The 24,748-nt window shown below is 41.8% G+C and overlaps 1 protein-coding gene and 1 long non-coding RNA gene across 16 annotated transcripts in view; one reads left to right on the top strand and one right to left on the bottom strand.

The window, feature by feature from the left end:
• kcnma1a (potassium large conductance calcium-activated channel, subfamily M, alpha member 1a) overlaps positions 1-24,748 on the top strand; it is a 486,207-nt gene that overhangs the window by 340,679 nt on the left and 120,780 nt on the right. For 10 of the 15 annotated variants that reach the window (XM_055661680.1, XM_055661681.1, XM_055661684.1 and 7 more), the window contains 3 exons: positions 11,373-11,441; positions 15,919-15,930; positions 20,882-20,968. In XM_055661680.1, coding sequence (XP_055517655.1) covers positions 11,373-11,441; positions 15,919-15,930; positions 20,882-20,968 — 168 coding nt within the window. The remainder of the gene's footprint in view (positions 1-11,372; positions 11,442-15,918; positions 15,931-20,881; positions 20,969-24,748) is intronic. The other 5 variants (XM_055661691.1, XM_055661690.1, XM_055661694.1 and 2 more) reach the window with 1 other exon arrangement.
• The window catches only part of LOC129712920 (uncharacterized), a 45,344-nt gene that overhangs the window by 18,310 nt on the left and 2,286 nt on the right, over positions 1-24,748 (bottom strand). The window contains exon 2 of the long non-coding RNA XR_008726158.1: positions 6,874-6,994. This is a non-coding gene — a long non-coding RNA (uncharacterized LOC129712920). The remainder of the gene's footprint in view (positions 1-6,873; positions 6,995-24,748) is intronic.

A 24,748-nucleotide genomic window follows, 5' to 3' on the forward strand; every position in this document is an offset into this window, starting at 1 on the left:
AACAGAACATACAACTAACACGAGGCGCATAAACTACATACGAAAATCCAAACAATAAATTAAAAAAACATAAAACACGAGTACGAACAACGCAGCAAAACCAATCAAATAAAGTTAATAAACAATTCAACACCTCACTGGTCTACAAAGGCCACGGAGAATAGATATGTCTTCAGGAGTGACTTAAAAACAGCTAGAGAAGGGGCCTGTTTAACGTGCAGAGGCAATTCATTCCACAATCTCGGAGCCGACACAGCAAAGGCACGGTCCCCTCTGAGCTTCCGCTTAATCTTTGGATTAAGGAATTCCGCTTATAGGTTATTTGGATTCAGTAAAATTGTAAATTGTCCATAATGTGTGGGATAGTGTTCGTGTTTACGTGGCGATTGCTGGTTGGCGCGGCCACAGCTATAAGTACAATCCTGGTCACCTAACAAGGAAAGATAGCAATGCGTTAGGGAAGGTACAAAGGGTATTTACAAGGATGTTGCCTTTTCTGGAGTATTATATTCATGAGATGACACACTCTGCACTGAGTTTGTTTTCTCTGGAACATAGCAGATTTATTTGAGGTGCACACAATTATAAGTCCGGAAAGTTTAGTCAAGAAAAATATATTTCCTTTGTTGGGGAGGTCAGTAACCGAGGGATATTTGTATAATTTGTAAGGTGGTTGGAGAAATGTTTCACTGATAGTGTCTATTACTCAATGTCAGCGGTAGACATACAAATCGTCACCACATTTATGATGCAACTTGATTAACTTGGAGGGCAACGGACTGTGAGTTATGGCCCTGTCCCACTTACGCAACTTTTTCGGCAACTGTTGGCACCCGTCGTAAGTCGTAGCAGGTCGCCGAAAATGTTCAACATGTTGAAAATTCAGCAGCGACCAGAAAGACGCTACGACTCTTTGGGCGACTGAGGAGACGACTCACGGCCATACAGGTGACACCCTGGCGACATGTCGCGGGGTAAAGCCTGTATGGTCGTGAGTAGTCACCCAAAGAGTCGTTCCTTGTTCTGGTTGCCGCTGGATTTTCAACATGTTGAAATTTTTGGTGACCTGCTGCAACTATGACGGGTGCTGGCAGTCGCCGAAAAATCACGTAAGTGGGACAGGCCCGTTAGTCAGTGGAACAATCTGTTTAGTGGGAAATGTTGTCTGGGATGGATACAGTAGGCCCAATGATGTTTGGCCCTGCTGCTAAATGTTATAATTTCCACAACTGTTATTTAGAAAATGTTCTATTCCCTACGCAACGATACTCTGTACTGGTGACAATGGAATTCACCAAAAATGATCGGACTGAGGAGAACAGATTATTTGTATTCTGGCCCCCCTTCCAGACCATATTATGTCCTTCCCAGCTTCATTCCAATCATTATCTGTACACTTTAGATACAAAGATCTGCAAAGGCTGGTTTACAAATATAACACAAAGTGTTGGAGTAACTCAGAGGGTCAGGCAACATCTCTGGAGAACATGGATAGGTGACGTTTTGGGTCAGGACTTCTGTGGACTTTGACTTGTTCATGCCTATAGATGATCAGACCACTGCTCGGTGCACAGAGCAGGGTCTTGTCGATCTCTCCCCTGGTCAATACTGCTGGAATGTTGCTGCACCCTCCTATGCTCAGACACCATGGCTGGTTCATGTCCTTTATGGAGATTCTCTGATTGCCCTGTGGTCTACCATCCCTTACCCTACACGCATATAGACACATAGCATGCACAGGTGTAAAAATGCTGTGTGAATACACACATGTTATCAGCTACCTACACATATATGCACAAACATACACCTCCATCTTTTATACACATACACACAAACCCTCTCTCACATACACACACAGACACATGTAATCTAACCTATTAATTTACAGTCCCACAAAAACTCATACACAAACATATCCATTGACCTCACCCATTTTCTCCCACTCATGCCCTTTCTCTCACACACACATACAGTAACCCCCCCCCCCTCCACTTCCCTCTCAAACACGCACACATCCACTCCCCTCTCAGACACACACCCACATTGCACTCTCCCACATGCACACACACACACACCTACACCACCATCACGGACATACATACCCACACGCACATGCACATGCACACGCACACACACATGCACACACACACACACACACACACCCTCTCTCTCACACACTCTTGCACCCACACACGCATTCACACATGCACGCACACACACTCACAGATGCACACACACTCTCGCACAAACACACACACCGTCTCTCACTCATACACACACCCACAGCCACTCATACACACACACACACACGCACACACACACACACACACACACACACACACACACACACACACACACACACACACACACACACACACACACACACACACACACACACACACACACACACACACACACACACACACACACACACACACTCCTCTTTTCCCTCCCCTCTCCACTCTGTACTGCTGCCCTGACTGTAACTCTCTCTCTCTCGCTACTGCTGCATGTTATCCATTTGTCTGTGTAATTAAAAGGCTTGTGAATAACAGTCTCACATTAACTGTGACAGCCAATGCATTTAATGTGGGAATGAGCTATTTGTGAGGCACAAGCAAATTATCCATCCCATTCTTCTGAGTGGCTCAAATAACCACTATCTGTCAAGTTAACTACACCGATCCAGTCAAAAATGTTGAAATAATTCTTCATAAAACCCACTTATAAGGCGAACACAAGATTGCTGCATATTCCTGCGCTTCCAGTTCCACACGCAGAGGTCAACATTCAAAATATAAGGCCACAACCTGTTACCAATGACAAGTTGCCCCTTCTCTCTACTGACCTACAATGTAAAGGCCCTGTCCCACGGTGCGAATTTACCCAAGAGCTCTCCCGAGTTAAAAAAAAAAATCTAACTCGTGGTAAGTACGTAGAATGTACGTAGCGGGTACGTCGGAGCTCGTGGATGTCTCGTAGTGGCTCGTAATGCTTCTTCTTGCATATGGCGTGCACAGCCTAAAGTTGTCGGACAACTTGTTCTATTTGATCTTATTTGATTGTGCATGCCGGGTTGATTGCATTTGTCGAAACAGGGCGGACCATGTGAAGGTTGCAATCTCCCACCCCAGCTCGTGTTGCTAACGGCAGGTACTCGGGAAACACGGAAACTCGTGAAGTTTTTACAACCGAGTGAAAAATTTCCAAGAGTAAAAAAATACTTGTGATGAAGTACCACGAGTTTGATTTTTTTTTAACTCGGGGGAGCTCTTGGGTAAACTCGCAAAGTGGGACAGGGGGCTTTACCACAGAGTTGCCAGTTCCAGAGATGCCCAGGTTAATATTGGAGGCTGACCCTAAAGACAAGGCACTGGGTGCTGGCGTGGCTGGCACTGAGCCGTTACATCACACATGAGGCAGGAAGGCACACAAGTCATCTCACAGAAAATAATTCTGCCATTGGCTGGCTGTCAAAGCTCAAAATATTTCTGAAAATTGGGAAAAATAAATTTATAAAAAGGGGTTGCTGTGAATACTCAGCAGAACCGTACAAAATTGGTGTCGCAAGGAACACACTTAATATCAGTGATCCCACCCAACACCACTTTGGTTTTTCAAAGGGTATATATGTATATCAATTACAATTGAATATATAAATATATATAAAATGTTTCATTGCTTAAATATATACCAAATTTCTAATGTTATTAATTATTTATATATACAAATAAATAATAAAATTAGAAGCTTGCGTTTTTTATTGAAGCAATTAAATAGACAATAGACAATAGGTACAGGAGTAGGCCATTTGGCCCTTCGAGCCAGCACCCCATTCAGTGTGATCATGGCTGATCATCCCCAATCAGTACCCTGTTCCTGCCTTCTCCCCATATCCCCTGACTGCTATTTTTAAGAGCCCTATCTAGCTCTCTCTTGAAAGCATCCAGAGAACCTGCCTCCACCGCCCTCTGAGGCAGAGAATTCCACAGACTCACCACTCTCTGTGAGAAAAAGTGTTTCCTCATCTCTGTTCTAAATGGCTTACTCCTTATTCTTAAATTGTGGCCCCTGGTTCTGGACTCCCCCAATGTCGGGAACATGTTTCCTGCCTCTAGCGTGTCCAAACCCTTAACAATCTTCCAACATTTTATCATTTATCATTTTTATAATATATATATATATATATATATATGGACTATGGATGCATGTCTGTACGGAGTTTTTACGTTCTCCCTGTGACCTACTTGGGTTTTCTCCATGATTTGCGGTATTTTCTCCCACACTCCAAAGACATACAGGTTTGTAGGTTAATTGGGTTGGTAAAATTGTAAATTGTTCCTAATGAGTGTAGGATAGTGTTAGTGTGCAGGGATCGCTGGTCCGTGTGGACTCGGTGGGCCGAAGGATATATAGTGAAGCAATTAACCATTTGATGTCTATTAAAGACATATTAATCACTGTTGCTAAACAGGCTAAGGCACAGAGTCCTGGGATCAACCTGATTCCCCAAATGGACTCCACAAGGAGCCCAACATTGGGAAATCAACAGGGAATCATAGCCAACAAACTTGGGGCTAGTGTAAATAAATGAATCCTGAACTTGATACAACTTTCAGAACCAGCAGAATTTTCCATGAGATTTGGGACCATGGGCTGTTTATCTCATCCATAGTACGGGGCTTGCTGGCAAGTTGGGTTGGTTTGCCATCTGTTCCTCCAAAGGTGTTAGACATCAACCTCCAAACTGGTGCCCAATCTCAGAAGGGTTGGGAGAAGGAGAGAATGAGTTGCCCCTGACAGATATATCATGGAGGTTGATTTTTGAAAGATACAACTGGAAAAATATACTATCACTTCCTTGACTTACAGAATGGCACTCAACTTATCACCCTTAAAATATTATTTTCTGTTCTTTACACTCCGTACAAAAGACTAGTAAAATTTAACGGGGGAGTTGGAATGCAATAACTTCCTATTCAAAACTTCTGTGAAAGGTTCATCTTCTTCTTGCGTATGGCGTGCACAGCCTAAAGTTGTCGGACAACTTGTTCTATTTGATCTTATTTGATTGTGCACGCCGGGTTGATTGCATTTGTCGAAACAGGGCGGACCACGTGAAGGTTGTAATCTCCCACCCCGTGAAAGGTTCAGAGCTATCTGGATTCCAAATTGTGCAGCTGAACATAATGCCTAGATTAAGTAGTCCTTGTTCATCTGAGCACGTTGGCAGAAGTGATGGCCAAGGTGTTGCCTGGGTCAGGGCAAAAGTGAGTTGGAAAATGAAGGGGGAATCAAATTCAATTGAGCTCAACAAATGGAATTGAATTGGGCTTCCCAGGGTAAACAGAGAGTATAAAGCAGTAATGCCTCTGCATGGTAATTACAGTTCAGAGTTTGGATTCCCCCTGGGGAGTTGCTGATTACTTTATTACGAGAGTAATGTTCTTACGCCAAATAACAGTCACCCTGTCATGGTAATGGCTGCTTGGGAAACTGGAATCATCTGTTCTCATGGGGTTAATGAGATTTAAACAAGGAGGAGTTGTTATTGTCGACTAATGATACTCTGCCACAAGGAAGTAATGATCAATGAATGCAGATGTTCTAATGAGATTTAGGAATAGCCGAAAAGTCTTAGCTTGACACATAGGTTTTGCCTAGAGACTCAATTATCCTATTTTCTAGTTTAAATTAAAGAGACCTCATTATTCATGCTCTTATGTCCTTGCTAGTGTGAGATGGATAATGCTATCCAATTCTCTTTAATTAAGCCCTATGATAATCAATACGTTCTTTTGTATATTGTTGTGCAAATTAATCCGTTAACGTTACAGTAAATACAGCTGTTTTATGGACTAATGTTGGGAAGAGGCACAATGTAATTAAACAGATGAAAAGTTTTAAAAAGGCAAGTAGAAAAACTGATTACTTCCAAAATGCCAGCTTGATTCATGGACAATTCTTCATGATTTGTCTTCCAAAACAGTAGGGATTTTGTGCCAGACATCGAAACCGAAATAATCCATTCAACAATCAGCCTCAAACAGGGATGGCTGGGATTATTTTGCTGCACAACATATTGGGGCAGATTTTACAGATGTCCCTGAGATGGTGGCCCATGTGCCCTGGCCAAGCCTTGGAATAGTCCTCCCATTGGGATCCTGGATGCCAGCATTTAGACTTGCCTGGCATGGTGGCGCAGTGGTAGAGTTGCTGCCCACAGCACCAGAGACCCGGGTTTGATCCCGACTATGGATGCATGTCTGTAGGGAGTTTGTACGTTCTCCCTGTGACCTGCGTGGGTTTTCTCTGTGATCTGCGGAATTTTCTTCCACACTCCAAAGACATACAGGTTTGTAGGTTAATTGGCTTGGTAAAATTGTAAATTGTTCCTAATGCGTGTAGGATACCATTAGTGTGCAGGGATCGCTGGTCGGTGTGGGCTGATGGGCCTATTTCCGTGATTTATCTCTCTAAACTAAAAAAAAACGAAACCTGATGGAGTTCAGCAAAGGGAGGCTCTCAGTTTAGATAGATGGCTACAAACACAGATTGGCTTTCCGAGTCAGGTAACCTTCCCTTCCTCCCTCCTCCCTCACACCTCTCACACCCCCCACCCATCCCTCATTGCCCTGCCTCACCAGCGGTCAAACCTATCTCTCAAATTGAATGTTTGTGAATCATTCTCACTTTTAAACATTCGAAAACACCCAGAAACCATTAAACAAAATGATGATAAGATTAACATTTTTTAATTATTTAAACATCATTAAAAAAAATTAAATCACTGGAGCAACACTCACACATACTTAAAAGCAATTGAATACATTTAAGCTATCTGAATTAAATCAAGTAAAAAGGTCTACTTACCATTCTTTCTGGCAGCCATGTCTTCCCATTGTTTTCTATGGGTTCTGTCCAGGTTCAGGAAATAGAGGAAAATATCTGAAGATCGATGTTGGGGAGTAACTCAGTGGGACAGGCAGCATCTCTGCAGAGAAAGAATGGGTGACGTTTTGGGTCGAGACCCTCTTCAGACAGAGTCAGGGGGGAGGGAGTCTAGAGATATAGAAAGATACAAGGAGAAGTTGTGGCGTGAAAAGGAAAGATCCAAGCAGATGGTGATCAAGCAAATGTGGAATGGTTCATTGATGGGTGACAATGAGGCATACACACAGTTAAATTAATCAGGAGGACAGTGAAACTTGTTGGAGAACTAGGGTGGAGGAGGGACAGAGAGCGAAGGAAAGCAAGGGTTACTTGAAGTTAGAGAAATCAATATTCATACCGCTGGGTTGTAAGCAGCCCATGCGAAATCTGAGGTGCTGTACAGACAGGTCAGTATGGGTATAGGAGGGGGAGTTAAAGTGTTTTTGAACCGGGAGTTCACGTAGGGCCAGCTGGACTGAGCGAAGGTGTTCAGCGAAATGTCTGAACTTGACTCCAAGAGGAGTCCATCCATCTGACAGCTTAGACAGAAGAGTCATCTTAAACCCATGTCATGGCCTCCACAGTACCCCTATGGAAGATCTGCCTAGATTTAAAAGCTGTCGTGGGTGGTGATGGAGGCAGATACAATAGTGCCATTTAAGAGGCTTTTAGAGTGGTACGTGGACATGTACTGAATGGAGGAGTATGGACCACAGGTAGAGGGGATTAGTTTAACCTGGCATCATGTTTAGTATTGTGGGTTGAATGGCCTGTTTCTGTGCTATACTGGTCTAGTTCTGTTCAGAAGACAGAAGCAGAAGTAGGCCATTCGGCAAATCGAGTCTACTCTGCCATTTAATCATGGCTGATCTATCTTTCCCTCTCAACCCCATTCCCCTGCCTTCTCCCCAAAAACCTGGACACCCTTACCAATCAAGAATCTGTCACTCTCCGCCTTAGCAATACCCAAAGACGTGGCCTCCACAGCCCTCTGTGGCAATGAACACCCTCTGAATGAAGCTTTGTAACAGCTTTGCAAGGCCCAGCGAGATCACAGCTCAGCAAGGGCTGCTCAGGAGGGCTGATAGCTATTACAAAGTATTACAAAGCAATAGGAGTTACCAGAAAGAGAACAGGCCACAGCCTCTGATAAGGAACCGCCAACTAAAAATGGAAGTGTGGACCTGCTGGACATGTCATCGTGGCTATCCTTTGAGGTCGAGGATGATCACCTACGTCAGTGGTTCTTAACCTGGGGGTCGTTTGGGGCTTTGCCGGGGGTCATGAAGGGGATACAAATAACATATTAATTTGTTGAGCCCATGTTTAGAACCTAACAAAGGTACATACCACATACAGTGTTTTGTTTGTGTGTGCGCACATTGGTGCCAAAAAGGTTAAGAACCACTGGTCTATGTTCTGTTGTTCCTGTGGACTCTCGTGTGGCTTATGAGTCCAATCCTGGCTATGTACTGATGAAAGGTGCATCTCAGGAATCCAAGCATGGCACTTCCACTTCAACAAGAACGCAGAGCTTTTAATAATGGGCAAATATAGATGTTGACCTGGAGTTTCAGCTAAAATAGAATTATTGAGAAGAATTGGTGAATAGTGTTAGCTTCAGGGAATGTTTGGGGTAAATGGTGAATAACAGTTTGGTAAGATTAAAGTACCAGAAACTAGATACCATTTCATTGCTTCTAACTAATTAGGTTTGATTTGGCTAAAAGTGTTCAAGTGTAGGATGCATAAACTTTTAATTTGTCCTTAAGATGGGAAAATTCAGGGTCAGTCATAGTCATACATTGTGGAAACAAGCCCTTCCGCCCAACACCCACACCAGCATCAGAATGGAACTAGTTTAGACTTTAGAGATACAGCAGTAAAATAGGCCCTTCTGCCCATCGTGTCCATGCCGACCATCGATCACCCATTCACATGAGTTCTATGTTTTCCCACTTTCTCATCCACCTTTTACAAACTCGGGGCAATTTAAAGTGTCCAATAAACTTAAATACCCACACAACTTTGGGATATGGGAGGAAACCCGAGCACCTGGAGGAAACCCACATAGTCCCAGGGAGAACGTGCAAACTCCACATAGACAGCACCCAAGGTCAGAATCAGACCCAGGTCTCTGGAGCTGAAAGGCAGCAACTCTACCAAAGGCCATGTGCTACTGAAAGTCAGTCATGGATATAATTAATAATGGACCATAATTGTGGCCATTTCATGCTCTCCACTGCAGTAGCCATGCCTCAGAATTTAAGAGATTTGTTTTAAAAAAAAGTGGTAATTAAAAATTATAATTGGCCTTGAGTTTCAGTTGATAATTTAGTTATCTGTTGAGTTTTATTTCAATATCCTTTTATTCAATTTTACTCGTAGAATACTGGTGCTCAGCTGTAAGCATCAAATTAGTGACCATGGAATTCTGAATTTAATTTTACACGATGATCATTTTTCATATCAAGGTTCAATATTTATTGGTTAATTAATAATGATTGTACGACTAAACAGAATTGATTTTCACTTTTTTTTCCCTAAGTGTGTTTGAGTAACTAGATTTAAGAGCGCTTGGTGATGGATGGCAGTATCAATGTGGGATATATATACTTGAGGCTCTATGCTTGCTACTTGACAAGCAAGTTGATATACAGGACCAGAAATTAAGTGGCTAATCATTTTATGTTTTGATCGATTCTCTGTTGAGGTGCTTGAGTTTTATTGGATATGCATTCATAAATGTACATCATTGTCCCTCATACAACAAGTTTATTTTATTTTAGAGATATAACGCGGAAACAGGCCCCTCAGCCCATTGAGTCTGTGCCGGCCAGCGATCTCCACACACTAACACTATCCTACCTTACCAATGGACAATTTTTTTACATTTATACCAAGCCAATTAGCCTACAAACCTGTATGTCTTTGGAGTGTGGGAGGAAACTGGAGAAAAGCCACACAGGTCACGGGGAGAACATACATAGACCCAGCATCTGCAGTTCCTTCTTAAACAGGCATATCCCATTTGTCTTTTTGCCACGCTATCTACTTGTGTTGTCACTTTCAGGGAGTTATGGACCCCCAAAATCCCTCTTACTTCAATACTGCAGTTACAGTTTTGTTATCAATGAGCCAGGAGGATTCTTAAGATTGTATTTTCTTTTTGAACGTAACTGATTTCCCCAACCCCACACAAAACTCTTGTGAGATCAGAACAAAGATATAGCCATTGCTGACAAGACCAGCAAAGGTGCAGGTCTCTAATTGCCTTCATGAAGATGACGGAGAGCCACACTCTTGAACTGTTGCAGTAACATCATTCTGTGACTTGCTGGGTCACTTCAGAGACAGTTAAAGGCCAGCCATAATATTGTATATCTGGAGTCACATAAACCAGACTGTAAAAGTGTAGATGCTCTCATCTCATGTAGAGCATCACCAGTTTTCGTCACCCTGCTGAATGAAAGATGTTGTCAAGCCTCGGAGAAGATTTACGAGGATGTTGCCAGGACTTGAGGGCCTGAGCTATAGGCTGAGGGTGAGCAGGCTAGGACCTTATTCCTTGTAGTGCAGGAGGATGAAGGTTGATCTTATAAAGGTGCACAAGATCATGAGAGGAATAGATTGGGTGAATTTACCCTTTTGCCCAGTCTTTTGTCCAGAGTAGGGGAATCAAGAACAAGGCGACATAGATTTAAGGATGAGTGGATGATTTAAGGAAAGATTTAATAGGAACCTGAGGGGTAACATTTTTCACACAAAGGGTAGTAGATATATGGAACAAGTTGCCGGATGAATGAGTTGAGGCAGGTACGATAATAATGTTTAAAAGCCATTTGAACTGGTACATGGATATGGTTTAGAGGGTTGTATACCAAGCGTGGGCAAGTGGTACTGGTGTTGATGGGGCATGTTAGCCAGTGTGGGCAAGTTGGGCCGAAGGACCTGCTTCCAGACTGTATGACTCTATAAGAAGAATTAGTTACTTTTAATTTTAATTCAAGGCTATTTCATTAACTGGAGTTAAGTTCCATGGTGGGATTTGAACTTGGGTTTCTGGAACCCGATCCGGGTGGCTGGATCACTACTGGTGTATTCTAACCATTGCACTGGCATTGAATGCTTCCACCAAGAATGCATCCCTCAATTTTGGGACATGGTTCTGCAATGACATGGCCTGGGGTCATGGTGGATAAAGCATGCAGGATTCTAGTCATCATTATACCCAATGAGTATGTGAGCAAGGAAGCTATAACTAATGCCATGGCCACAAGTGGATCTGATGAGGATTCATCAAAGGTCAGGATCTTTTTCCCAATGGGATTGCATTGATCTAATGGGCTGAATGGCCTTGTTCTACACTGTAAGAATTTTGTGAATGTCACCAAGATCCATCTTCGTCAACTAACTGGTTATTTCTGCTCCTCACTCAGGCTATGCTTTGTGAAGCTGAAGCTGCTACTGTTGGCGATTGAGTACAAATCTAATACAAGAGAAAGCAGGTGGGTGCCGCATCCTTCATTGTAAATTGTGAGTATTAACTGCATCTCCATCTTCCTTACGGACAAAGAATCAAGAGAGCACTAAACATTAACACAGGTGTTCAGTCATTGCCAAATACCCAGCATCTTTTTATCCCCTCTCACATTGCCAGTTTAAATCAGATTAAGTGCCTCTTGGAACCTTTATGTGGCTGTTGCCAGGTTTATTTGCAGAGTTATTTAAAGTGGTAAACAAACAATGTGAAGCACCCTAGTGACTGAAGTAACATCGTTACTGGCTCCTGATGGCTCTTTGAAGAATTGGGTCTTCCCAAGCCACACCAAGCTGAAGGTGTGTCGCAGTGGCACAGCTAGTCGAGCTGCTGGTTCAATCCTACCTCAGGTGCTATCTGCGTGGAGTTTGCATGCGCTCCCTATGACCGGGTACTCTGGTTTCCCCCCACATCCCAAAGTCGTGCGGGTCGGTAGGTTAATTGGCTGTTGTAAATTGCAGGGTGTCAGGGAACTTTGGGAAGTTAGAGAATGCAGGGAGAATTAAACCGGATTAGAATAGTGTAGGGTTGGTGTACATTGGTGTGGATTCAGTGGGCTGAAGGGCCTGTTTCCATGCTGTATCTGTCTATGACTAACAACATTATAGCATTGCTGCTGCCATGAAAGGCTTTATAGATCGAGGTTGTGAGAGTGACTGTTTATTATAATCGCAACAGGTCAAAGCTTATAACTCAGACCATCAGTCCAAAACATTCTCTTAAATGTCAAATTTATTTCCTTCATCAATATTAGTCCATGTGATTTAATTGTTGCCCTTGGAATATTGATTTAATGCAACATATTTGCTTTAACTGATAACAATGTGCAATATTAGATCAAGTATTTATATTGACTATCTGCTTGGCATCCCTTTCGAAAACCTGACTAGTGTATTTTAAAAAAAACATGAAGAACATTGGTGAAGTCACGACATCTATGCCATTGTGTCTCACTGGTGACTGGCCGTACATGTAAAACACTGTGGGGAGAAATAAACCTTTGTTACAGGAGATAACTTACAAAGAACTAAGAGGAGGTCAGGGACTGAAGATGACTCCCCATTGAGGAGTAGGAGGTCAGCAATGTTGCTTTTTTTTTAATCATTTGTGACAAAAGAAAGCTCAAGTTCAGGTTCAAGTGAGTTTATTGTCACGTGTCCCTGATAGGACAACAAAATTCTTGCTTTGCTTCAGCACATATAATAGGCATTTACTACTACTACTACTACTACTACTACTAAAGGAGACTTACTAATGCACTGGTGCTACCCCAGTTGCTGCCAATTGGAAGATCAAGGTCTTCCTGACACCAATTAATGAATAATTTTCAGTCATAATTTCCGAGGAAGGTTAGATGGAAAAAATAAACATTCTGCAATTCAAAAAATCCCCCACAATTCAAATAACCTTATTTTTGTTCCTTTTGTACTCTTGCCTGTCAAAATGTGTGTTGTACAGGAACTTCCGGTTAATGTGGAGGTGACAGGATTTTTTAAAGAGCAGTTTTAGTTTCTTGTTACATCACAATTATTGTTCCTGAGAATGTAAAGAACAATAGCAAGATTTCGCTAAATCCATTCCGTCATTCAATAAGGCCACGACAGATCTGTGATCTTTGCCACAAGGCCATATCCTACCTGATATCCTACCTGATATCCAGAACCCTTGACTCTTCTATGGACTATAGAGGATGACCCTTATGCCCCTGTCCCACTTAGGAAACCTGAACGGAAACCTCTGGAGACTTTGCGCCCCACCCAAGGTTTCCGTGCGGTTCCCGGAGGTTGCCGGAGGTTGCAGGCAGTGGAAGCAGATTGGGAGACTGACAAAAACCTCTGGGAACCGCACGGAAACCTTGAGTGGGGCCCAAAGTCTCCCGAGGTTTCCGTTCAGGTTTCCTAAGTGGGACAGGGGCATTACTGATTGTAGACCATCAGAGGTGCTCTCCTACCACTGCCAAACCCCCAATGCACCTGGTTTTAGTTCACATTGTGCCCATACCATTGTCCCTGCTGAAACCTTGCCCAGTGCTCCAGTTGTGGTTTACATGCACTTGACACCTATTAGGAAGTAAAACAATGTACTATATATTTCATTCAGTTAATGTAGTCAGAAATAGCTGCTCTGAAATGTGAAAGAGGATAAATGCTGCTGATTTAAGCTCAGTTGATGTTGTACAAACCACTTAACAGAGCCGCATCATGTTAAGCAAACTGCTCCCTAATCCAGTCATTTGCATTAAGCAAACTTTATTGATCCAATACTGATTCCCAGTTGATAGTGACATGTATTGTTGGTTCTCAAGAAATATAATCACAAACCCATCCACAGCCGTGGTTAGTTGTTAGGGGCTGATGTAAAGTCCAATCACTCCTGCCATCGTGGTACACCCTCTGGTAGCATGTGGTAGTGCAAAACCTGGTCGAAAGAACCAAGGGAGTTACTGCTTAAACACTGCCCATGCTGAGAGGAAATTGTGCTTAATCATTCATGTCTAACTGCAGTTGCCCATCCCATCAGTCTGGCTCTAAAGCTCAAGGGCTAACATGGAAAGGCATATGAGCTACTGTGCTTTAATAGTTCAAACTCATCAGTAAATCAGTTGTCGCCACAGTAGATCCAATTTCCTACCATGCAGGCCAATCCTGCCCAATCTTTAGGCTGCTATGTCCAGTGCAAAGCGAGAATATTATGTTACAAATGAGAACTGTTTGCCAAACATCTCAAAGTTCCTCCGATTGCCATTATTTAAGATTTCATGTAACCATTTTGATCAATCAATAGATCTCAGCTGATCAACTTTCTACAATAGCATGGTTTGGTGAATTGCTCGAGGAACTATCTTAATTTTATTTAAAAATCTGGCATCTCCTCAATGCTACATGGATCAGACACTGGGAAGATGTAATGAAGTTCTCACATGAAGCACTATGTATCAACTAACATTAATTAGAAGGTCTAATCATCTTTTCACTGTCATTATCTACCCAATGTTATAGAGTCATCTCATGTAAAATATAGTTCATGTCCATCCTTTTCCATTAAAGATGAAATTAGCTGCTTTCCAGGTTGCAGAACAATTTGTAAAGCCTAATTTTTGTGTAATATGAGATGGAAAGGTGCACCACAATTTACCACACCTCCATTTAAAACATAGCAGCACCGCCATTTAATAGGGGCAATAGGTCAATATTCAGGTTGGTTCAATCATGCCAATGATTGATCTTGCCAAAAATAACAATGCCATTTTCAGAGGCTGAGCAAGGTGCAATTTCTGGCATTTCCTGCTTTGCATTCCTGGATTACTTATACTAAATGTTACAGGGGCATTTTAACAGTGCGAGTTTGAAGACTAGGGTGGCATTGTGGTGCAGCTGATAGAGCTGTTATCTCACAGCACTAGGAACCCTGGTTCGATCTTGACCTCGGGTGTTGTCTTGTCTGGAGTTTGCACGTTCTCCCTGTGGCCGCCTGGGCTTCCTCCAGATGCTCCAGTTTCCTCCCACATCCCAAGGACGTGCAGGTTTGTAGGTTAATTGGCCTCTGTAAAATTGGCCCCAGTGTGTAAGGAATGGGCAAGAAAGTGGGATTCAGTGTGAATGGTGATTGATGATCGGCATGGACTCGATGGGCCGAAGGGTCAGTTTTCATGCTGTATCCTTCAACTGAGCTTAAACTATCACATTGAGAAGACAGTATGGACCAGGGGTGGGGAACCATTTCATGTTGGAAAGCCGCATTAAGTTAGCTGTAATCTAATAAGGCCACATCCAAGAAACTTCAATTAGATATAGGATTATTTAGTTGAATCTTCTTATACTCTTTGGTATTTTAAATACATTCATTTTAAGATTAAAATAAAAATAATAAAAGACAAACAAAAACATATGAATAAAAATAAAAGGATTTGTTCTACAAAATTTGGATTCATTCAAAAGGCCGCACTTAATGGCCTAGGAGGCCGCATGGGATAAGGCTGCAGATTCCCCACCTATGGTATGGACTGACCTTTGAATTGAAATGGCAAACAAAAGCAGTTGAGATGGACAATCTCAGATACATTGAAGCTGAGATTTAATTACGCCCTCAATAGTCATAAACCATGCTTTGCCAAAATGCATCATATGGTGAAGTTCATAAAATGTTGTTAAGTAGCACTGTGGATACGTATCTCAATATCAATTGGAAAGTAGACATTTACTTCCCTAATTTTTACAAACTGCTGTGAAAAAAAACTTGATCAACATTCAGATTATATGTTCCTGTTGCCAGGATTTTGTCTTGTTTTTTTTGCTGTTTTCTTATGTTCATGTATTCGAAGATGCAATTCGGAAACTATTTTCCTTGTTTTGTGTTTGCCAAATTGGATCATTTCCTTTGTTTGATGTTGTGAGCTATTTGTTTCTAAATGGCATTTCATTAAATTGTTTTCTTGTTGTTTACAGAGGTGCCAAGTGGTAAAAGCCCTCTTCATTTACTTTCCATCCAACCTCCACCTCCCCAACTTACCTTCACTTTCACTTCAGATCTTTACTTCTTCCCTTTGCTGGTCTTATATCTTAGATAGCATATTAATAAAAAGCCACCCACTTATTCTCTTTATTTCTCAAACTGCATCTCCCCACTGCTTTGTGTCCATCCACATCTCCCTGATTTGTTACCTCCATGCTTGTGTGCCGTGGTCTTTGTAGCTGCAAAAGTAGAGGAGGACTATCTATCACTCTTGTCCTTCAGACATCCTCCACCGCTACTTTATGAAGTTGTTTGTTCTGTGTGTGGTGCTACAGTGGACTGATGTAGTCTACCCCACCCTGACGGTAATTGCTTCCAGGATTCCTCCTTAACTCCTGCTTCCTGGTTAAATTTTAATCTGTTAATCGTTCAATCTTGCCTGAATAATTTTCTGATGGATGGAAATTGGCTCTCTAACTGGGTTTTATTAATTTATATTCTAATTATAAAGCCAATGGAATATTGGATTGAATCTGCAGAATTCTGATTTCGACTCAAATACTAGTGGCCATAGCTTTAGGGTGAGAGGGGCAAAGTTTAAAGGAGATGTGCGGAACAAATCTTTTTTACACAGAGGAGGGGGTGAGTGTCTGGAACGCACTGATGGAGATAGTGGTTGAGGTGGATACGATAGTGGCATTTAAGAAGCTAGGCATATGAACATGACAGGAATGGAGGGATATGGATTATGTACAGGTAGATAAGAAATGGTCTTGGCATCATGTTTGACACAAACACTGTGGGCTGAAGGGCCTGTTCTTGTGCGGTACTGTTCAATGTACACCTGAAGAAAAACTTACATGAGAACAGCAATGTGTACACTGGCTAGGAAATATGCACATGCATACACATGCATGTACACTCACACTCACTCTCACTAACACTCACACGCACACTCCACTTCACTCACACTCATATTCACACTCGCACTCACATGCACACTCGCACCCATAATCACACACTCATGCACACTCACACTCGCACTCACACTCGCATTCACACTCACCCACACCCGCACTCACACTCGCATTCACGTTCATCCACACCCATACTCACACTCATACACGCATTCACACCCACACCCACACCCACACCCACATTCACACTCACACCCACACTTGCACTCGCACTCACACTCATGCTTCCATTCTATCTAGCTATAAAACCTGAGCCTGGTTAAGGACCATCAGCTTAAATAGAACATAAACTTGGCAAGGCTGATATTAATGTGCCAGAATGTGACAAGTTGGTATATAAATTATAATGAACTATACTTTTTATTAGCTGCCACAAAATTATTTCATTCAAAATAAATCCTTAGTTTTTCCCAAAGTGGATGTATTGACAGCTTTTTGACATTTTAGGACAAGCACTGTATTAAATCCAATAGTAACGGATAAAATAAAATGCTGTGATTTACAACATATAATTAAGATTACTACTACTTCAAAAATCCCATTATTTTACCCTAATTCAATATCTACCTTTTGAAAAAACTGCAGATGCTGGAAATCTGAAATAAAATAGAAAATGATTGAAACCTTCAATAGGTCAGGAAGCATAAGTGAAAAGAATTAATGTTTCATATAGAGAAAGATAGACACAAAGTGCTGGAGGAACTCAACGGATCAGACAGCATCTCTGGAGAAAAGGAATAGGTGATGTTTCGTGTTGGGACCGTTCTTCAGACTATTTAGTCTGTTAATCTTTACACAAATGCTGTAAGGTGATGCTGTGCCATGGTCCTTGATATGAAAGGCATGATTTTTATTTTTCTCTTTGATTCTCTGGAGAAAACTTTTCCAAGTGCTAAATGTCCATGTTATCGAAAGTTGGGAAGGTTGTGGACAGGTGAATAACCAGGGACATTAATTGTAGATTTTCTACCTGTTAAAAAACCCACCAGGAGGTGCAGTAATCAATTAGATATCTGAAGACTAACATTACTGAGTTTCAGATGTAAGAATCATTTAGTGAATTAGTTGATTAGGCTAATCAGCATGACAAAATGCAGGAAGCAACAGCAGATACTGGTTTAAACCCAAGATAGACACAAAATGCTGGAGTAAATCAGCAGGACAGGCTGCATCTCCAGAGAGAAGGAATGGTTGATGTTTCAGGTCGAGACTCCAGTCTGAAGAAGGGTCTCGATCTGAAGTGCCACCCATTCCTGCCCCGCTGAGTTACTCCAGCATTTTGTGTCATGCTTCAATCAGCATGACAAGATGGGCTGTTTCTCACCTATTGGAATTTAGCTTGAATGAGTCCCAGATTTTTGCTCAATTATTAAGAAGAGACCTTCTGATCATTTGAAAATGTGTCGCACAAATGAAAGATTTGTTTTGGCAATTAGCTGCTGTCAAATGATTTAATTTTGAATAAATCCTTGGCGTGAGGTGCGTCAGACTGCACAGATTCCATGTGGAAAAGCAGCGGAAATGTTTATCAAAAGGGCAGAGAATGCTGAAAATGTGAACCATCGAAAGATAGTGTGCCAAGCAGTTAAATGAAATGGGAAGGGGTGAGGGTTGGAAAAGGGGTGAGGAATAAATTTCCAGGCTAAAGTCATAGAGAGTAAGTTGAAGGGATAAAATGTGAAATGATTTGCTTAAAGGAATATAATTGAATGAAATGCAAAGCGATTTCAATGGCACAACAGCAATATATGAAAGAACTTAGAGAGATATTAAGTATAAAAAAGATTCAAAGTCCTCACAAGATAAACAAAAATGAAGTAAGGGAAAGATAATCTTACATAAGAGTTAAAGGTTTTCAGATACAGGTTGGTCCTTATCTTATGAAACTGTTCTGAAGTATTTAATCTGGCTTTACATTTGCAGTTGATGAGGAATGATTGTGAGGAAAAAGATTATTTCCAACCTATTAGTAATTTCCAACCTGTTAGTAATATTCATTAAGAAAATAGTTTATTGCTGACCATTAGTAAAGGCTTTTTTTTTTTTTGCCATGTTTTAGAAATGTCCACTAACAAAAGTGTTCATTTCTGCACCTGTAATACCTTGTGGTAAAAGGGCTAATTTGTGCCCTTAACATTTGAGATGGATTGAGGAGTGGACACAGTGCACGGTTCCCAATGATCTTATGAAGATAAAACAAATGGATGAGATAATTGAAAAAATATCAGCTAAATGACAAACAGTGAAAACGATGAAACTGAGCCGTTAGGGAGAAAGATAGTTTTGTTAATCTCATCTAGCATCCTTGTTAAATTCCATTTTATCCTGCTTGAGAAGGTGCCCCTGACTGATAACAAATCAAGTCACCAACTGCGTGGAGTTCATTCCTGGAAGCAATGGTAGTGTTGCTGTGCTTTAATTGTGAACATGTCTCTCCTTGAGTGTCCTTCCTGTGTTGCAAACCTCCCCTCCCATGTGTTTGTGCTTCTAGTCAACCAGAAAGCAAATACTTATGAAATATGAAAACTAAACTGTTTAAAAAGCGAGTGGGTTGTGAGTGGGTAGGCGAAAGAGCAGGATGTTTTAAGCAGCATAACCGGGAACCAAAGTTACTGACAACAGCCAATGCAAACGTGGAGTTTGCGATTCTTGTTTCTAAAGTGTGCCAACAACCTTTCCTTTGGGCCACTGCCTAATTTAGCATACAGCTGTGCTGTGCAGGAGTCGTACACTTGACGTGCATTATTTCTGAAGTATTATGACCGTTGCTTTAAACCACTGATAAGTTATGGTTAATTGATGATATTACAAGTAGCACACATTGTTTGCCAACCACAAGGGAGCTGTTGGAACTACCGAAACACTGCCGCTGCAACCTTGTTAAATTATCTGTGAACAGTAGCTTCATTTTAAGCTTGATTTTCCACCTGTAAGTGGGTAATAAATCTTGCTCTATAGTTCCTCCGCCAAAGTATTGCTATAAAGATTTAACATACGTGAGATTGGATGGCATTTGAAGTATATTTCTTTAGTTTGTTAAATCCCACCCAACTTCCATCCCACTACCACAGAGATGGTTAAAATGGCAAGAAGCTGTTTACATTGGAATCTCAGCATAAAAAAGTAATTGTTACGACACAGATTCAGGCCATTCAGCCCATCAAGTCTGTGCTGAGAGCTGGTAGCGCAAATCCATCTGTTCCATTTCCCTGTAGCCTTGCAAATTACTCTCCCTCTAGTGCTGATCCACTTCCCCGATCAAGGCAGTGATTTACTCTGCTACCACAAACTTTTGCCATTTAATGACAAATCATAACCTCCACCCAAATGTTAACTTTAAACAAAAATCCAAATTTTATATCAGTGAATAAAACCCAGGAAAACTGAGACAATAATCGTACCATCCATCAAGATATAAGTGGGAGAAGGCTTTAGAAAACGCAACTTTCGAATTTCAGAGAAAATTTCTTATGGAGAGCCTGAACAAAACAAGAAACAAAGAATGACAAACAAAAAGGAGGCAATGGTGTAGAACAAAACACTACTCTTAGAGGCAAAACAACAATAACTCTTCTCAGGAAAGTTGACCTAGAAAGTTTATCTTGAAACTGCACGTTCACTGTTGATCCAGATGCTTGTTAAACTGTATAAAATCATAAAATCATGTGGCCCATAATTTGCCACAGAGAGGTTTTCATATTAGGATAAATAAGATTTCATCAAGGCAGTATATTTTTAAGCAGCTGGTTACAATGCATCTTAATATTGCAGGACTAACAAGAAAGCTCTTTTCACTTATTAATTGAATCATTTGGTCATCTGTTAGAGTCTATAGAGCTATTGAAACTTAAGTTCATATGGGAATGATTTCCATCACAATAGGAATGCTATTCCCTTTGTTTTGTCCACCAGCAAGAGAATGTTTTCTTCTCCTCCATTAACTAACAGAAATGTGGTGTTTTGTGTTTTTGCTGAGTAGCATTTTAATCAATCCTGGGAACCACATCAAGATCCATGAAGGCACATTGGGTTTCTTCATTGCAAGTGACGCCAAGGAAGTCAAAAGGTACCTTTTTACTTTGATCCTACTTTGAAAGTTACTGTGTGTTGTTTCCAATTAATACTGCACCATGTCAAGCAATGACCACCAATGTCCTCTTTACTTATTTGAAGTGAGAGAAAGGAATTCTACCTTTCTACATTTGAGCCCTCAGAAAAAAAACATGTGTTATACAGCACGGAAACAGGCCCTTCTGCCCAACTTGGCAGTGCTGACCAAGATGCCCCATCTAAGGTCATCCCAATTTATCTTGATAGATCAGGCCCTCGAGTCTGGTAACATCCTTGTAAATTTTCTCTGGACTCTTTCCAGTTTATGGAGCGGGATGATCAAAATTCATCATTACGCCCCAAATGTGGCTCACCAACATCTTGGACAACTGTAACATAACGTCTCAACTTCTATACTCAATATGAGAATAAATGGAGCACGCAAAGACCTGTATGTAGTGTAGAACACAGTGCTGGAGTAACTCAGCTGATCAGGCGGCAGCTCTGGAGGACATGGATACTTAGGACAAAGAGGACATTGACTTACTCCAGTACTCCCACCCATCATCTTGTTGAATGATGGGACAGCTTCAAGAGGCCATGTAACCGATTTCTGCTGCTGTTTCTTATTTTCTTTAAGCAGTCCCTGCACTGACTTGATAGACTCCGAGGATATTTCTCTTTGCCAAGATATATATACACAGGAATTTAATTCAAACTTTATTCCTTGTCAGGACTTTATTCCTTGGAGCCCAGGGGGTTGAGGTATGATCTTAACGAGCTGTATACAATTATGAAGGAAATAGATATGGTGAATGCATAAAGCATTTAACCCAAACTAGGGAAATCACGAACCAGAGGAGATAAGGTTAAGGTGAGAGGGGACAGATTTAATAGAAAACTGAGGGGCAATTTTTTCAGACTGAGGGAGGTGGATGTATGGAATGAGTTGCTAGAGGAAGAGAAGTTGAGGTAGGTACTATAGCAACAATTAGATGACATGTGGACAGGTACATGGACAGGAAAGGGTTAGAGGGATATGGGCTAAACAAAGGCATGTGGGACTAGCTTAGATGAGATACCTTAGCTGACATGGACAAATTGGGGGTGTAGGGCCTGTTTCCGTGCAGTGTGACTATTGCAATAATTTCAGAATAAAACCTTGCCCATTTAAGTAGAAGCTGCTTGTCTGAGAGAGCTGGGAATGTTGTGAATTCCTCACTGCAATGATCTGTGGAGACTGAATCGTTGGATATATTCATGGCCAACCCTGACAGACCTTTGGACAAAGGGGGGCAAGGGTTATGGGAACAGGTAGGAAATTGATGCTGGAGCCAAAGTTGGATCACCCATAATCTAACTGAATGATGGAACAGCTTCAAGAGGCCATGTAACCGATTTCTGCGGCTATTTCTTATTTTCTTTAAGCAACTGATAATCAGTGCCTGCACTGACTTGAGCATCCTCTCTTCTACAGATGAGGTTGACTATTGCAGCCAGAGGCAATATTAGTCCCACCATGGCTCATATGACTAAATAGTCTGATCCAAACTTACTTAGTCATAAGGGCAAGATATTAATAGGAACCTAAGGGACAACGTTTTCACTCAGAGGGTGGTGCGTATTATAATGAACGAGCTGCCGGAGGAGGTAGTTGAGTCAGGTACTATAACAAGATTTAAAAAACAGGTGGGGTTGCTGCCTTACTGCGCCACAGATCCGGGTTCAATTCTGATGACGGGTGCTGTCTGTACGGAGTTTGTACGTTCTCCCCATGACCTGCATGGGTTTTCTCCGGGAGCTCAGGTTTCCTCTCCCACTCCAAAGACGTGCAGGTTTGTAGGTTAATTTGCTTTAGTAAAATTGTAAATTGTCCCTAGTGTGTAGGATAATGTTAATATGTGGGGATTGCTGGTGTGTGTGTTGGTCTCAGTGTGTGGTCTCCTGTTTAGGTGCTGTATCTCTAAACTAAACTAACCTTGGACAGATACATGTATAGGAAAGATTTAGATGGAACTCAGCGGGTGCAGCAGCATCTATGGAGCGAAGGAAATAGGCGACGTTTCGGCCCGAAACGTTGCCTATTTCCTTCGCTCCATAGATGCTGCTGCACCCGCTGAGTTTCTCCAACATTTTTGTCTACCATCGATTTTCCAGCATCTGCAGTTCCTTCTTAAAGATTTAGAGGGGTTTGGGCCAAATGCAGGTAAATGCGACTAGCGTAGATGGAGCACATTGATCAGCATGAATGAGTTGGGCCAAAGGGCCTGTTTCCATGTGATACGACTTGAATGATCTATGACAGTGGTTGCAGTATGCGTGCTCTGTTCAGATGCATCTTTCAGCCGATTTTCTGTTCAATCTGTTGAGTTTGTTCCTTTTGTGAACTTGGAGATGCCTGTTTTTCTCCTGTTATGATCAATTAAAATCCCCACCTCCCACATGCCTGCATCTTTAGGGTGAAGTCCATGAGCCCTCTTGTTCCTCCAATTAATCCTGGCACAGCATGCCCTCGAAAACGCGCGCCCATCTTACCACCTGCTCAGAAGGCCTATGTATCGCAGTCATCTCAGTTTGAGTGGGGAGGGCTGATTTAGTTCATCTGTCTTTTGAAGAACATCCACCTGACTATCTTGCCATTCAATGCTGAGCAATGCAGGTGGTAGTTGTTCATCCTTAGCTCTTGGAGTGAAATGATTTCTCTGGTGTCCCCAACAGTACTCAGTAACGCAAGCTTTCTACACCTGAATATTGGCCCTGACAGTGAGCTGGGAGATTAGTTCCTCTGCTAAAGGCAGTCACAACTTTTGTTATTGTCATGATCATTCAACGGATATGGGCTTCACAGGCTGAGCCAGCATTGCTCGTCCCTAATTGCCCTTGAGAAGGTGGTGGTGAGCTGCCTTCCTGAACCACTGCAGTCCTTGTGGTATGAGTGTCACCACAGTGCCATGATAATGACCAAGCGAAGGTGAAGGAAAGCCAATGTAGATCCAAGTCAAGATGGTGTGTGGATAGAGGACAACTTCCAGGTGGAGCTCCCTTGTTCAGCTCTTACTTGCTGGGGGCTCCATACCTCACTCTGGCATGAGTTGACATTTTGGTCAAGTGATTCAGAATGATGTAAAATTGCCTTACAAGCCAATACTTGTCCTCAACACTGGTGGAACTGGCACTACTAAATTTGAGAGGAGCAGCTTTATTGGAGAGAGACCTGAGGATTGAGACCACCGTACATGACTTTAGACATCCTCTGTCTGAGATGATGTCCAATGTGCAGAGATTCTCTTGTTTCAATCTTGAATTTGTTCTTTTGGCCTTTTGTACTCTAAGTTTTTTAAGTTAATGGATCGTAGAGCCATGCAGCATGAAAACAAGTGCTTTTGCCCAACTTGCCCTTGTAGACCGACATGTCCCATCTACACTAGTCCCACCTGCCTGTATTGAGATCTTATCTCTCTAAACCTATCCAATCCATGAAACTGTCTAAATGTTTTTTAAACGGTGAAATAGTCTTCTATCTGTTCTTTATCATGTCAAATATACAATGACTATGCCTCCCGTTCTCTCATGCATTGAAGTCCAGAACCCTATCACTCACAGCGAGAAAAATGTTCTTCATCCTGAGCTTGTGCTTCCCTTACCGATCACCTTACGTCTGTGTCTATTTTTTCTTGACCCTTCCAAAATGCTATTGAGACTCCTCTCTCTCATTTGAGTCGGTTCCACAGCCGTTAACCTGGTACAATTCGCAGAAGGTTATGAATCTTCCACATTTGGTTTTACATTGAATGCT

Source organism: Leucoraja erinacea, chromosome 34, assembly GCF_028641065.1.
Source record: "Leucoraja erinacea ecotype New England chromosome 34, Leri_hhj_1, whole genome shotgun sequence".
In the NCBI taxonomy this organism is placed as follows: domain Eukaryota; kingdom Metazoa; phylum Chordata; class Chondrichthyes; order Rajiformes; family Rajidae; genus Leucoraja; species Leucoraja erinaceus.